The sequence below is a fragment of the Notothenia coriiceps genome, unplaced genomic scaffold, assembly GCF_000735185.1.
Source record: "Notothenia coriiceps isolate Sejong01 unplaced genomic scaffold, NC01 NC01_scaffold00014422, whole genome shotgun sequence".
Lineage (NCBI taxonomy): Eukaryota > Metazoa > Chordata > Actinopteri > Perciformes > Nototheniidae > Notothenia > Notothenia coriiceps.
Window position 1 is genome coordinate 22,475 of NW_011347123.1, and position 15,690 is coordinate 38,164.

The 15,690-nt window shown below is 42.2% G+C and overlaps 2 protein-coding genes across 2 annotated transcripts in view; one reads left to right on the forward strand and one right to left on the reverse strand.

Moving 5' to 3' along the window:
- Positions 1 to 199: 199 nt before the first annotated feature.
- On the forward strand, positions 200 to 3,935 carry pold2 (polymerase (DNA directed), delta 2, regulatory subunit). The gene is made up of 10 exons (XM_010774696.1): positions 200 to 630; positions 720 to 841; positions 947 to 1,070; positions 1,262 to 1,376; positions 1,460 to 1,658; positions 1,777 to 1,857; positions 2,028 to 2,185; positions 2,755 to 2,882; positions 2,976 to 3,077; positions 3,210 to 3,935. Exons 1-10 carry the CDS (start codon positions 408 to 410, stop codon positions 3,368 to 3,370), a joined length of 1,413 nt encoding a protein of 470 aa, XP_010772998.1. The 5' UTR covers positions 200 to 407; the 3' UTR covers positions 3,371 to 3,935.
- Positions 3,769 to 15,690, reverse strand: part of LOC104948491 (inactive carboxypeptidase-like protein X2) — a 16,500-nt gene continuing 4,578 nt past the window's right edge. The window contains exons 5-22 of the mRNA XM_010774695.1: positions 13,654 to 13,725; positions 13,048 to 13,113; positions 12,597 to 12,680; positions 11,430 to 11,501; positions 11,240 to 11,349; positions 10,728 to 10,867; positions 10,567 to 10,651; positions 10,326 to 10,470; positions 9,515 to 9,603; positions 9,023 to 9,146; positions 8,136 to 8,332; positions 7,820 to 7,996; positions 7,410 to 7,573; positions 6,624 to 7,237; positions 5,881 to 6,020; positions 5,499 to 5,598; positions 5,243 to 5,409; positions 3,769 to 4,629 (exon numbers count right to left, since the gene is read on the reverse strand). Coding sequence (XP_010772997.1) covers positions 4,255 to 4,629; positions 5,243 to 5,409; positions 5,499 to 5,598; positions 5,881 to 6,020; positions 6,624 to 7,237; positions 7,410 to 7,573; positions 7,820 to 7,996; positions 8,136 to 8,332; positions 9,023 to 9,146; positions 9,515 to 9,603; positions 10,326 to 10,470; positions 10,567 to 10,651; positions 10,728 to 10,867; positions 11,240 to 11,349; positions 11,430 to 11,501; positions 12,597 to 12,680; positions 13,048 to 13,113; positions 13,654 to 13,725 — 2,921 coding nt within the window. The 3' untranslated portion in view covers positions 3,769 to 4,254. The remainder of the gene's footprint in view (positions 4,630 to 5,242; positions 5,410 to 5,498; positions 5,599 to 5,880; positions 6,021 to 6,623; positions 7,238 to 7,409; positions 7,574 to 7,819; positions 7,997 to 8,135; positions 8,333 to 9,022; positions 9,147 to 9,514; positions 9,604 to 10,325; positions 10,471 to 10,566; positions 10,652 to 10,727; positions 10,868 to 11,239; positions 11,350 to 11,429; positions 11,502 to 12,596; positions 12,681 to 13,047; positions 13,114 to 13,653; positions 13,726 to 15,690) is intronic.

Consider the following 15,690-nt stretch of genomic DNA (forward strand, 5'->3'; position numbering starts at 1 on the left):
GCGACGTTGTAAAAAAAACTAAATGTACTACTCTCTATCTTTATAAAATGCCCCCTTATGAAATAGTATGCTGATTATATGTTAGACTGCTTCTTAAACTTGATGCAGTTCATTTATGCTCAAGTTAACGTTCCGTTACTTTAGTTTTCTATGTTTGTAGACTTGTTATCACACATCCCATGTTTTCTCGCGAGACTTTGCGGTCATCTTGAAAAAGAGCAATGTTGAGCGGGTGATTTCGCGGGAATTGTTTCCTTTGCTCGGGATGAAATGACTGATATCTGACTACATAACATACAACCTGATTCAACACGGATACCACCCGTGCACGGTATTCACGAAGTTTGGATGCAACACAGCAGACAGTATTCTACTAACCTCTCCTTCGCCTCTGCTTCAGAACAGTCATGTTTTCCGACCTGAGCGCCCAAAAGGACGGCTCCTCTCTGCTCTGCCGGCCCTCCGAGGACCAGGGCCCGGTGTTTGACAGGATGTCTCTGGCCTACAGTCCATGCTCCGAGCGATACACGGTCGGGGAGAGGAGCTTCAGTCGCCAGTATGCTCATATCTACGCAGCACGACTCATGCAGATGAGACCCTTGTTGTCAGAGAGAGCCAAGCAGAAGTGGGGTGAGCTTGGCACATATTTGAACTACATTTTGGACTCAAGCATCTGAATTAATTTTTCTTATCTATGTGTGTCTTTTTGTTGCTGCCAGGATCAGATGTGCTTATTAGGAAACTGTGTGATCTTCAGACAGGGGAGCAGTGTTGCATTGTGGGGACTTTGTTCAAGCGTATGGATTTGCAGCCATCCATTCTGAAAGAGATCAGTGAGGAGGTCAGCAGTCAAGGAACATTCACCAGCTTGACCCCCTAAATCCCTGACAAAATGAACGAATGTTCTGGCAGGTGTCATGTATCATTGTTTTCCTCTTCCCTTCAGCACAACCTGTTGCCTCAGCCTGCAAGAGTCAAATTCATCAGTGAGACGGATGAGCTGATTCTGGAGGATGAGCTACAGAGGATCAAACTGGAGGGCAACATTTACAGAGAAAAGTGGGTCACAGGTAAGAGGAAAATAGGATCTATGTGTCCACAGTCCACACTCATACAGATCTGTGTCACATGAAAGCTAAAGAAATTGGATTCGGGACGCAGTTGCTTGTAATGAATTTAGAATATAGGATTACAGGGTTTCATCGCTCAGCTGTGTACAGCTGTCCTCTATGTAATGGCTTCTCTTCTGTTTCTCTTACAGGTAGTGTTATTGCAATATATGGAGCCGAAAATAATGATGGGAAGTTCACTGTTGAGGACTTTTGCATGGCTGATTTTCCTCCACAATCACCAAGACCTACACTGAGCTCCGACAGGTAAACACACAAATGCATATACACACCATAAATCCCTGCCTTTAGTGATAATACGTTCTAATGCAGCTTCTGTCCTCATCCAGGTTTGTGCTCCTGGTCTCAGGACTCGGGCTCGGCAGTACTCACGCTGACAGCATGCTGGGGCTGCAGCTGCTGGTTGACATGGTAACTGGTCAGCTGGGTGACCAGGGGGAGCAGAGCGGTGCAGCGACAATTTCCAGAGTATTACTGGTTGGAAACCTGCTGAGCCAAAACACCCAGGATGCAGACGCGGCGACCAAGGTAACTGTTTGACACACAATTATTCTCAAAAATATGTTTAATTAGTTTTAAAGAAGCAAACATGAACTGGCTCTCATAATTAACATTTAAAAACATGTTTAATCCTCTGTGTGTTAAGCCTAAATACCTCACTAAGAAGACTCAGGCTGGCAGCGTGGAGGCCATTCGTCTGCTGGATGAGATGCTGCTTCAGCTGGTGGTGAGTCTATCCCCCCCTCTACAGTAGCTTGTTACATGTTATGGAGTAATGTAATTAGATAACAAGTTAAGTTCCTATCTGTTACAGTTACTTATTGAATCTCTTAAAAGGGTTTTCATCTGAAAAAAGTGATGATATAACTATGTTGTCACTGCCTCCTGCTGTTATAGGCCTCAGTTCCAGTGGATGTCATGCCGGGCCAGTACGACCCCACCAACTTCACCCTCCCTCAGCAGGCCCTCCACCGCTGTATGTTCCCCCTGTCCTCAGTGTACCCCACACTGCAGCTGGTCACCAATCCACACCAATCTCACATTGATGGAGTTAGGTGAGCAATACCATACAGTACGTACGTACGTACGTACGTACGTACGTACGTACGTACGTACGTACATACATACATTCCTAAATCAACACATTTCTTTAACTATTAAAAACACACATGAACCACTCTTAAAATCGACATAAATAAAGTCCACTGTTCAGCACTTATTATAAAAGAATATAGTCACGAGCAGAGGACAGGATTGTAATGGAAACCTCTGGAGCAAGGAGTAGAACAAAATGAGAACACAGGAGAGCTGGAACTGGATGGCAAACACTCAAGATACATTTGAAGTTACGTCCGGAGAATTTGCTGCATCCACAAAGTGACACAGCTCGTGGCCAACCAATTCTTAAGATCTCCCCCCCCCCAGTTCCATATATTTAGCTAGTTATAAGAGAATAATCAACATTCTGCACGACAAGACACAACAAACAAATCACTATTACACCTCTATCAGCTGACGCCAACAGGCAGGAATAAGGAGACAAAACACAGAGAGTGCATCAACCCTGTGCTCGGCAAGGGGTGTAGAACATTATAACATTAACATTATTTGTGTTTCCTCCAAGGTTCCTGGGCACATCCGGCCAGAATGTCTGTGACATTCAGAGATACAGCAGCATGGACGATCACCTGGAAATACTGGAGGACACGCTGCGACTCAGACACCTGGCGCCAACAGCACCCGATACTCTGGGTTAGTCACACAAGTTGATGCAAAACCAACGCAAACCTTCTGGGTTATACCTGTTGGCAGTACTCACAATGTCTTCTGTACATTTTCTTCCAGGTTGTTACCCATTTTACCAAAAAGACCCTTTCATCTTGGAAGAGTGCCCCCATGTTTACTTCAGTGGCATGGCCCCAACCTTGCAGTCTAAGCTCGTTAAAGGTGAGCTATCACATTATGGTCTGTCCTTAGACTCTGTCCTGGCTCATTAAAATATTGACATTATTTTGGCTATATTGTGCACATGAACTGTCTCATGTGCCAATACATGTTTTCTTCTTCTCTTCTTGCCAGGTCCTGATGGCCAAGAATGCCTTCTGGTTACTATTCCAGAATTCAACAGCACCCAAACAGCATGCCTGGTGAATTTACGTACTCTGACATGTGAGCCAATCAGCTTCTCTGCCTTCTCCGCGGACGAGGATGAGGACAGTGAGATGAACGTCAGCCACTGAGTGTCCATAATACCCATATACAGATCAACACTTCTAGGACGCTATTGATGAACACTCAAACAAAATTCTTATGACCACAGCGGAGTTACAGCAACATTGAGACGTGAACTACGGTCCTTGCTACACTGATGCTGTCCAGTGTCATAATGGCCAACAAATTGCTGTTAAAGTTACTGTTGTCAAGCTGTGTTATTTTTCCAGAAGGGATAAGGGCCCGGCCACATCTTAAATAATGACTTTGAGTACATTTAAAGTCACAACTCGGAACACTTTTTCTCAATTGGCCATAATACTCGTTTGTAGTTTTAAAATAAAGATATAAAAGCACTGATATCCCAGAATGCTACACTCAAATACGTGTTTACAAATGCGCAAAAAAAGACAGAATAGGCATTGCGTATTACAGTAACAAACCTTTATTTGAAAAATAACTACTTTATTGCTGCGTCTGAGCCAACATGACAAAAGACCCTTTCCCTCCTCTGAATCGCTGTAAGCTCTTTGAACCCTTTTGTGACTGTTCATACTGTAAAAATATGTGTAAATAACTCTGAAGTAAAAAAAACAAGACTTTTTTTTAATGTGCATCTACAATAAACATCTTTTCATGAAGCAAAAAGACTGAGTAACAAGTTAGAACAATGCAGTGTGAACTGAAAATGAAAATGCTATAACAATATCTGTGAAGAGGCGTTCTGTTATAGATACACTATCTTTATACAATTACTAGTTAATATTCTGTGCCTTCCCATTGCTTGTCTGTCACAAAGACAGGATTCCTCATTGATTCCTTATCATCCTGCTCAAAGTACAACATGGCAATTAGAACTACTTGAAGGAGAGGAAAGATGCATATTTACTGAAGTGTGTGTGTAATATTAATATTAATAGTCATCGATCTTGTATTCATAGTTATAGTCCAGGATGGAGTCTGTGAATCCGCCAAGCGTGGAGGACTGTCCCTCCCCTACGGTCCAGGAGTCGTACCAGAAAGTGGTTGTCTCTGGCGTTGTGGGAATTGTGGTTGTTGTCGGGGGTAACGTCGTCATTGGTCTTAACTTCAGTAATCTCTGTTGACGAAGGCGACGGATGCGAGCTATCTTGAGCCTCCTCTGCCGCTCGGCGATGACTCCCGAGTTCGCTGTAACCCCATTGTTGCCGTTTACAAAACGTCTGTTGCCACTCCCAACTGCCGGTGACTGCACTTTGTTGTTGCCATAGCTGAGTCGAATGGGCTTGTTGCCATTGAGGGCCATGATCTGCAGAGAAATAAGAAATACACTTTCTTAATAAGGATTTTAGGTAGAGATGTACTGGTTTTAGACACAGCAGCAGAGATGGTAAAGTCACAGCCCCACGCAAGCAAACATGTCATTGGTGTGGAAGTTGTTTAGTTTGAGTCACATAAAGCTACACATTTGTGACCCATGCAAGTACAAAATAAGCTTTGGACTAACAGTCTTGAAAACATTTAAAACGACTTTGAGATTGGCTTTAGTGAGAGTGAGACACTAACTTGATGCTTTAAGATAATGTAAGCATTTTTTTGGGTCATTTTTGTATTAGAGACGGGAATAAAGTATTCAATTCAAATCATTTCACATTATACAGCGCCTGGGGAGAAGTGTGGGGGTCAGGTGCCTTGCTCAAAGGCAGCTCGGCAACACCTAGGAGGTGAACTGGCACCTCCCAAAGTACCAGTCAACACTCCAAGCCAAGTCCTTACAGACTGAGCTACTGCAGTCTGATGAACATACCATTGAATTTCAGTTTTCCTTGATAGTAAGTTTCAAAAATGTTTGTTTATGCTGTGAATTATGGTTCTTAAAAGTAAAAACAATGCACGTGACTTGTATGACGGTAGTGCCTTACCTGTTTGATGCGGTCCCAGTTGGACTTGGCCAGGTTGAAGCTGCAGGCGGTTGCCCCTGACTGATACCCCACCACACAGAGATTAGTCACAGGGGAGTATCCCTCAGCTCGAGCCGTCACGTGGTACTCCCCCGGGTTGAGCAGCCGCCAGTAATCCCCTGTTTGGGCTACAATAACAAAGAGAGCCATTTTGTTTAAAGAACCTCAGTTAAAACGTATGCAGAGAGATGCAAGAAGAGGAAGTCTTTCAGGATACCTGTCGTGACATCATGGTTTACTCCCTCTACAGACACAGTGGCGTTCGAAATGGGGTTCCCCTGCTGATCCTTCACAATGCCTCGGATACCACGGTGCACCTAGATTGAGAGGGGGAGTATTTTAAAGGGGATGAGACCACTACTTCTGATGTTGCCATGATTGAATATTTTCTAAATACCCGTTTGTTTTTTGTCATTATATATTTTATTTTACAAGAGTGTACAATAATCAACAATCACCAATGGGTCAATATACAAACATTACACTGAGAGATGTAATGCAAATATAAAGTTGATCTGTCAAGGAAACCATACACCTTTTAGTTGAGGACAATCTTAATTCAGGAAGTCAGTACGATGGTGTGAGAGTGTGGGACTGACCTGCTCCATGAAGATGAGCATTGCTTCTCTGTTCTTCTCCCACTCATACACCAACTCATTCTGATGAGGGAACTTATCACATCCCAGGAATATAGAAAGCTCAAAGCAATTGGTGTGCAGGTAGCTGAAATCATTCATACCTAGAGAGGTGAAAACACACACACCAACTGAAAACCAGATCCTGCACAGCACATGTTGTCCAGCAGGGTGTGTTAAAAATGCATGGAGATAGCTAAAACACTTGCAAAAAACATTGGATAAACCTACTGACCTCTTACATTTACTTAGTAGGAAACTTAAGTAGAGTATTCCAAAATTGTACTAAACTTAATTTGCTGCTACTTACATTTCTACTTCACTGCAAATCAGAGGCAAATATTGTACTTATTACTCCAACACATTTTATGAGTTACTTTTAAGAAGCAGATTCACATTAAAAATACAAAATATAATCAACATAATTTATCAGGTATACTGTAGGTCAGATAATCCCAAGCTAAATTCTAAAAGATGAGCTCCCTCTTTACCAACTTGGAAAAATAAAGTAATGCATACATATAGTGCAATAGTTATGATCCAATAATATAATGTGTATTATTCTGAAATGGGCCATTGGGCAGAATTAGTACTTTCCATATTTTGAATACAGGACTTTAAATTGATTTGTCTACACTGTCATTGCTACTTTAACTTTGGCAAAACAAATCTGAGTATTTCCTCCTCTACTGCTGGCATTTACTTACTTCCTTTGATTGGCTTCCATTTGGCCCGGTTGACGATGCCGTGCGTCCCCGCGGCGTTGTCTCCGTGGCAGGAGCCCTGGTAGTTGTGCGTCATGGTCAGGTGAGTGGAGGCGTAGGACACAGCCAGCCACCTGAAGAGGGACTCGTCTGGGATCATCCGAGGCTCATCTTCAGGCTCCCCGTACTGGTTACCGGCACCTCTTCCACGATCATCCTCTTCCTCCTCTCTTCTCTCATAACCTTGGTTTTGTTCGTAACCTTGGTTTTGTTCGTAACCTTGGTTTTGGTCGTAACCTTGGTTTTGGTCGTAACCTTGGTTTCGGTCGTAACCTTGGTTTTGGTCGTAGCCATGTTCGTATCCTTGGTTTCGGTCGTATCCACGGTCATATCCACGGTCATATGCACGGTCGTATCCACGGTCGTATCCCTGGTTGTGTTCATACCCACGGTCATATCCTTGGTTTTGATCGTAGCCATGTTCGTAACCTTGGTTGTGGTCGTATCCCCTCTCCTCCTCTTCTGGCTCTGAATGTCCTCTTGATCCCCTGTCTTCCTCCGGCTCTGTGTGGTAGCCCCTTCCCCACTCTGTCCCATCAAAACCTTCCTCTTCATACCTGTAAGAAATTACTCTAGTTGAACTATTTAACTTTATGGTGAATGTGAGATGTTCATGAAGAGTTATATGCAGGAGATAGCATGACAAATAAAGAGTTTAGGACATAAATGTGTGCAAAGAAGGAAAGAAAACGTCAGAAGGCATTGGTTAAGGGTGAGGAAAAGTCATACTGTCTCTTCTTGCGGCTGTGGGGTTTCTGGCTCTCTGCAGGCTTGTTGAGACGTAAGCTGTCATAAGGGTAGGCTACAATTGACTCCCCACCCTGGAAGTTTGCACCTAACACAAATGGATAGCTATTCATCCAGGAGATTACCGCTTTGGTTTCCACAGCAAACTGGAATAAAGACAAGAAGACCGATGTAAGCAGAGTAGACACTATGTTTAGCTTAAAGAGTAAACCTCAACCACCTTTTTAAAAATACGAGTATATTTTACATCCACTGGCAATTAAAAAAATATGAGGAGAGGTTACAAGAAGTGCATTTGGTGGTGATAAAACAACAACCCTAAACTGGAGGTCTTTTGTCCTCAGATTTTATAATAAGCTGGTTGTAACTAAGACACAAACATGATCCCATACCGAGCTGTTGGTCTCGTAGTTGTCGGGTATGGGCACGTGGTGATTGGGAGTGAGTTTTGGCACAAGTCCCTTATCATCAGCATCCCACAGGATACTATTAAGTTCGGGGAAGTTCTGGAAGATGTCAAAGCCGTCATCAGTGAAATGTCCCGTGGTCCATCCACTCAGCTCTGATCCCTGCAGAGGAGAAACAGGCCACATGAAACCAAGTCACCCAAGACCACGAACATGACTCTCTGGCATTTCCTGTTTGTGCCTCTCTTTTGTTTGCCAGAAAAGTAAAAACACATGATGTTAAACAATGATAACCACTGACCGCTTCAAAAGCTTCCATGTGTCCGTCGGGGTTGAGCGAGGGCACCAGGTGGATGCGTATTCCCTCCACCAGACGCTGCACTCTGGGGTTTCTGTCTTTGTACTCTTTGCACAGGTACTGCATGAGGAGCAGCAGCATCTCCCGGCCCACTGCCTCGTTTCCGTGAAGACCGGCCGTGAAGCGCAGCTCTGGCTCACCTGTGGAGACAATGGGAGAAGACTGTAGTTGTTGGTTCCTTAAACCGTAATCTGCTGACTTCCACCTGGTGTTTATCTGGATTTATAGGAATCATTGGTGGTGCCATTGAGCCCCAGTTGTTCAACCAAACAGCATTTAACATCATCATAGGGATGCAGAATATGGATTTTATCCGGCCAGTGCCAACAACTGATTGTTACTTGCTTATGTGGCCGATACCAGTAGATACCCAAACATTTCCAGTTATTTAAAAAGAAGTTCAAGACCTGTAGTTTATGATCATCAGAAGGTAGAAGGGCAAGGGCTGTAGATTTAGATTAGAACGACAATTTCTTATTCCATAGTTTGACCTAACCAAATCTAATTTAGGGTTTGTCATCATATGTATTAAAACTACAAACACATAATACAAAAAAGTAATTTTTTAAAACATAAAAAAAAAAAGATTGCAATCATGGTTACTTTGTCTGAACATTTGAGAAACGTCAACACGTGCGACCACATGTTTGGCTCTCTGTCTCTATCTACAGTCAGTGTCTGCACTTATTAATAGGCTGTTTGCAAACCAACTCTATAGACACAAGCTGGTTAAGTGAATAAAAGCTATTTGGCCTTAGAAAATCAGCTGATCTTTTATCTGATATTATACAGTATATCTTGCATCCCTAGTCATATGAACACATGCCCACCTATTTCGTGCTCTGTGGGGTTGCTGGAGATGATGATGGCCATGATATCGAGTCCCTTGGAGCTGCGGCCCAGGCTGTAGACGCTGGTGATGTTGGGACACTCTGAATTCACCGACTTCATGACCTGACCACATGAGACGATGGTAACAGTCAGTGTGCAAAGTATTGTACATTATTTACACGTAAAAATCCTCCTAAAAATCAACAAAGTACTCATGACGGTTGGGAAAAGTGTGGGCGCTGTTCATGATAAGCATTGCCTTGGAAAGGTCATGTTGCCCTCTGGCAGCTGTAATAACAAGCAGAGAAGGAATGAGCACACTGCGGGGTTAGGGTGAGGGTTTATTATCAGTTCATATTAAAGTGGATTAAAACAGTTTAAATGTTCAGGGAAATTATTTAGTTTTTCGTCTTTGGGGAAATAACTGAGGTATTTCCTGTTGAGTTCAATGAGCCAGCAGATGTGCAGGGGGCCGTGTGGAGGATACTCACTTCAACCATCTCTGAGTAGCTGTGATGTCTGAACTGTAGGTAATCCACTGGAGTCACTTCATTCTGCCTGTACTGAACATCCACTGGATCTGTGGAACAAGACAAAAATAAAATGCATCCTTAATGTTGTGAGTTATAGTGTGCGTGCATTAATAAGTGTGTCAAAGGATCACTTCATCCAGAAAAGGTCAATTTGTGTATCAATTACTCACCCTTTGTTACATTAAATATGTGAAGAAAACTTAGTTTTTCTCACATCGCTCCTAGTTAAATGAACAATCGGAAAACTCTAGATGAATTTAATTGCATAGAGGCCGCAAACATTTATGGAAACATCAATTCACAAACTCTCACACAACTTCTGTAACATAACCCAAGTCTCATTTAATCAGCTGTAGGCTCTTGCCTATTTGCATAAAACCTTCCTATTTAAACAAGTTTGGACTCATCCACACTTGTTTGGATACTTTTTATGCAGATGTGTTTTTATAGAATAGAAACGTTATAGTGAAAATGCATGTGTTTGTGAAGAAGTGAATATACGACTGGTTAAATGAGACTTGGATTATGCTGCACGAGTTGTATGAGAGTTTGTGAAAGGATAAAATGTTAATGTCTTCAAATGCTGCCCTCATTTACTTTAATTCACCAAAACGTTGTACTGTGTTTGATTCTTCATTCACCGTTTGGGTATGTATGAAACAACGTCTTGAATAATTATCGGTAACACAGGGTGAGAATGTGCTCCTATGTATATATACTGATTTACAATTTGCTTGTGAAGATTGTTTTTAAAGTGTTGGAGGCTCACCGGGCCGTGGGCAGCCGAGGACCTCCAGCCTCATGCAGAGGGAGCCGTTCCAGCTCTGAGGGATGATTCTGATGTAGCGAGCCAGCACAGGCTCTGCCAGCTGATTCATCACCGGAGTGTCTTTATCACTGTTTCCAAAAAACAACTTGGGGAGAGGGAGAAAGGTGAGTCAGGAAAAGAGAAGGCAAATCATACATAATGCCAAAAGGAGGGGCCATATAGTACATTAAGGTGAACTAACCCAGTCAGTGTACCCATCATGGATGGTGGTCCACTCTCTGCTGTCATTGCTGAAAGCCAGGAAGTAGGACAACACGTAGTCACTCCTGGAATGAGGCAATGTGTTAGCAACATGTTCAATTCAGAAATAGAAAATACCTAGTCTGTGTGTTATTGTCTTACGCGTTCATAGAGTCTCGTCCTTGGGTTATGACTCCCGTGAACTCCGTCTCTCTGCGAGCATCAATCTCAAACCAGTGGATCTTATCCTCCTGGTTTGCACACCACGCTCCTCCTCTCATGTCGTCTTCATCATCTGAGCCCTGGGAACCACAGAGACCACAACACGTGCTGCAGGGTGCTTTGACTTGGTCACATTTGGAGCCCAAATATTAACTTATCGCGCACTGACATGCAATTATATTTAATTCATACCTCACAGATGCACTGATGACTAAAAAAACTGCAATAATTCATCAGCTGATCCAATAATTTAGCTGCTAAAAAGATTATTTAGACTATAGATTATGGCCATATTCACTCATAGCAGATAATGGATGTAACAGACTCAGCCGTAATTTATATTTTCCGACATGGTTCCTCTGGTAGCTGGTGTTTATATTAAAGCTTGGCAGTATGTAAGTGATAGCTGCCTGAAAGCGTTCACACCACAGCAGCCCCCTCTGATGGTTTACCTGCATGTTGAGTCGCGCCCTCTGAGGTGCAAAGATATACTGAGACATGGAGGAGGCTGTGAGCTGGTCCGACTCGACCCTGTGGGACTCCATCCCCAGGGGAGGGCACTCTGCCAATACAATGTTTAATGATATGTTAATGTTATCTGCAGAAGCTTAAGCAATGCCTTCCAGATCTGAACAAACGTACTCTTTGGCTCTTTGAAGACGCGGGGTCTGTTCCTGGCTCGCTCCTCGGCCTCCTTCAGTTTCTCCGCTCTCTCTGGCAGAAATCAGAAAAAAAAAGGTCTTATTGCAAATCAAATTGTCTTGGCTGAATATGTTCTCTCTCTCTTCCCAGAAATGATCTAGGAACTCATGTGAATTCTTTTCAAATGGAAATGCCAAAAAAAAGTGTAGTAAAAAAAAAACAGATGTTATGATCTCTCTTCCAAGTGCTGATCAAACTCAGAACATCCTGACCCTACTAAAGAGAAACACTGCTGAATCCCATCCATCATTATCTTAAGTCAGATTTTTACACACTGAACTGACATAATATTATAACATAATATATGACATAATACCAGTTTATTGCTGGTAGTATGGCAGCCAGAAGTCTTACTGACAGCTGTACGTTAACTCACCTACCATGCACACACAAGTGGACAAACCCATTCACACACTGATGTGTATAGATGCAGGAACACATCTGCTTTTGAGCCTCTTTGTTACAGATCATTGTTTCAAGCCCCAAAAACGTCTGATCTTTTTCAAGCCAAAATGCTTTTCACCTTAAACCCAGATAGCAGTGAACCATCCACACAGGAAGTGACCTATTGACACCGGTCTTGGTGGAGTTATATATCCTCGTCTCCAGACTCTCCTTAACCACCAGCTAATCCCGCTACACACAGCAGACACGTGGCGAAAAAAGAGCTGATACTTTAAGTCTCTACATTGCGACATTGTCTGCCTGCTAATTCTCCCTTGTTGCCTTTTTCTTTATCACTCACACTAATCTACTGCATTCAGACCACAGTCAGTTGACCTCCCCTCTCACTCCCTTGGCTTCAGTGCATCTCAAGAGCTTTCTGAAATAACATTGAATAATCTCCATTTTGTTATGGAAGGGTTGAACTTTTGTTCACAAGTTAAAGCAAGTACCAAAGGCTTGCTGACATTAACATGGTAGAAAGTCACATCTGCTGTTTTCTTAAAACAGACATTTGATATAAATGAGGCAACACCTTCTGTTATCTGTTAGTACTTTTGCACTGAGGTCACAGGCCATGTTCTTTGATTTGGCAACTCCAATATCTGTGTCTTCGGACAAGATTGTACAAAATGTGTTATCTAAAAGAGAGTAGTATCTTACCTTTCTCTTCCCTTGCTCTTTCTTTTGCCGCTCTTTCTTTCTCCTTCTCCATCCATTTGTCATCAGTCTCTGCTCCTTTCCTGCCTGTGGAGAATTAAGGATCATTTTATAGAAATACCTATATATACACTTGTGCCCTGTACAGCAGTGTGTATGCAAGTCTTTCTGTGTTTTTATAAGCTATTAGGAACAAAATGCAGTACAAATGTCACAAAAGATCAATTAAAAGTCTGGAAAGTTATGACCTGACTGTTATTTATCGCTTTGCTCTCCTTGCTCTCTGCTTGGTTGGCAGGAAGAGTCACTGCAGCTTAACTAATGGATCTAATATAAAACAGTTTGGATATGTTTCAGTGTGTGTGTGTGTGTGTGTGTGTGTGTGTGTGTGTGTGTGTGTGTGTGTGTGTGTGTGTGTGTGTGTGTGTGTGTGTGTGTGTGTGTGTGCACATACTATTTCCGTATTCGTCGTAATCATCATACCATGTCCCCTCATCGGGAGGAGTGGCTGTGGGCTCCTCTGCGTAGATAAAGCAAACATAAAGTCAGACAACTCGTTCAGACAATGCTATTAAGTGATACTTTATAAGATGACGTGCTTTCATAAAGTTTTACAGGTTAGTCCAGCCCTGATTTATTCACCCACAACAACTGTTCTCAATTTGGATGCCACTGTGACGCCTACGATGTAATTAAGTTGTTAAATCTTTAATTTACATTTACAGGAATTATAACAAAGTGGTGATCTGATGACAAGGCTCTTTTTTTCTTTTTTTTTTTAAACTCCACATCAAAACTAAGGAACATTTTGTTGACTCTTTGGAACCAAGCAAATCTACCCACTCCTGTTTGAAAAGTAGGGCAGGTTAGCTCACAGACTCACTGTTATGTTATTCCCATGTGTTGAATTGCGCAGGATTTCTCATCTGCTGCCAGCATAAAGGCACAGATGGAATTACATTGTGTCTGCATCACAAAGTCTACAGAGATTTCTCACTAGTTGACTACATAATTGAAAATATGACTCGAATTTCAAGCATGTTTGAGTGACAGACGTTACCTATAATTTCTTCTTCGATTTCAGGGCTGACCTCTTTACCATCAGGGAATGGAAGATTCTCCGGCACCTCATCTGCAGAAGAAATAAAAAACGTAATGAAAATTAGCCAAACAGAGGGATTAGATAAGTGTCCGATCAGACTGAGAAACAGGAGAACGTGATAGAAAATGCAGGATGTGCAAGTGTGAGTGAATCGGTGGAAATGTTGTGAGAGCATAGGTATAGTATGCTGGAAATACAGAGTAATGAGCACATATGTCACCGAGCCACACGAAGGACTGTTTTTTACATCTGAGCCTGTGGAAAAGCTAGATCAGTCACGGCTGATGTCAGGACGACAGAGGCTGGAGGCTAGTGACCAATTTTTTGTGTGAAGTCTGTAAATGATCCTAATTTACCGTTTTACAGTATTGGAGTTTGAAAATGTTTGAAGGGGTAGAACAAAGTATTGTGATTACCAAGGGCCGGAAGAGGGTATTGGAAGATGTTGTAGCCTACTACTTCACCTATTGTAGTGGTTCCCAACCTGGGTGGCCCCCCTTTACATATTGTAACGCAATAGGCTACATGATTTTCACTAAAAGCCTTGTCTCTACATTACAATACAATCTAAAAAATAATTGATCAGTTTTTAATAAAAATTCAAGTTAGTAGCGGCATAAAAAGATAGAAATGTATAATTCTTTCTTTAATGGAAATGTTTCTTCTGCCCGTAAAGCGTCCAAACCAGGCTTTTCTGGATAAGCGCATTTTTAAAACATAGTCATTGTCCATGCCGGTTTCAGTTGGATTATTTGTCACAGTTGCTCCGATCAGATCGGTCTCCTCCATTTTGTAGATTATTTACGACTTTTGAATCCACATAAACACATCGGCAAAATCCGGTTTACTTTGAGCATGTGTTTTAAACGTAAACCGGATTTTGCCGATGTGTTTATGTGGATTCAAAAGTCGTAAATAATCTACAAAATGGAGGAGACCGATCTGATCNAGGCACAGATGGAATTACATGGTCCTTGCATCCAAAGTCTACAGAGATTTCTCCACCTAGGTTGGACTACATAATTGAAAATATGACTCGAATTCAGCATGGTTTGGTGACAGACGTTACCTATAATTTCTTCTTCGTTTCAGGCTGAACCTCTTTACCATCAGTTGAATGGGATGATCTCCGGCACCTCATCTGCGAAGAAATAAAAAACGTAATTGAAAATTAGTCCAAACAGAGGATTAGATAAAGTGTTCCGATCAGACTGAGAACAGGAGAACGTGATAGAAAATGCAGGATGTGCAAGTGTGAGTGAATCGGTGGAAATGTTGTGAGACATAGTTATAGTATGCTGGAAAACGAGTAATGAGCACATTGTCCCCGAGCCACACGAAGGACTGGTTTTTTACATCTGAGCCTGTGGAAAAGCTAGATCAGTCACGGCTGATGTCAGACGACAGAGGTGGAGGCTAGTGGACCATTTTTGTGTGAAAGTCTTGTAAATACCTAATTTTACCGTTTGACAGTATTGGAGTTTGAAATAATGTTTGAAGGGGTAGAACAAGTATTGTGATTACCAAGGGGCCGGGGAAGGAGGGTATTGGAAGATTGTTGTTAGCCCTACTACTTCACCTATTGTAGTGTTCCCCAACCTGGGTGGCCCCCTTTACCATATTGTAACGCAATAGGGCTACATGATTTCACTACAACGCCTTGTCTCTACATTACATAGCAATCTAAAAATAATTGATCGTTTTTAATAAAATTCAATTAAGTAGCGGCATAAAAAGATTAGGGAATGTATAATTCTTTCTTTAATGGAAAGGTTTTCTTCTGCCCGTAAAGGCTGGTCCAAACCAGGCTTTTCTGGGATAAGCGCATTTTAAAACATATTCATTTGTTCCATGCCGGTTTTCAGTTTGGAATTTATTTGTCACAGTTGTCCGATCAGATCGGTCTCCCTCCATTTGTAGATTATTACGACTTTTGTAATCCACCGATAAACACATCGGCAAAATCACGGTTTCTTTGAGCAGTGTTTAAACCAG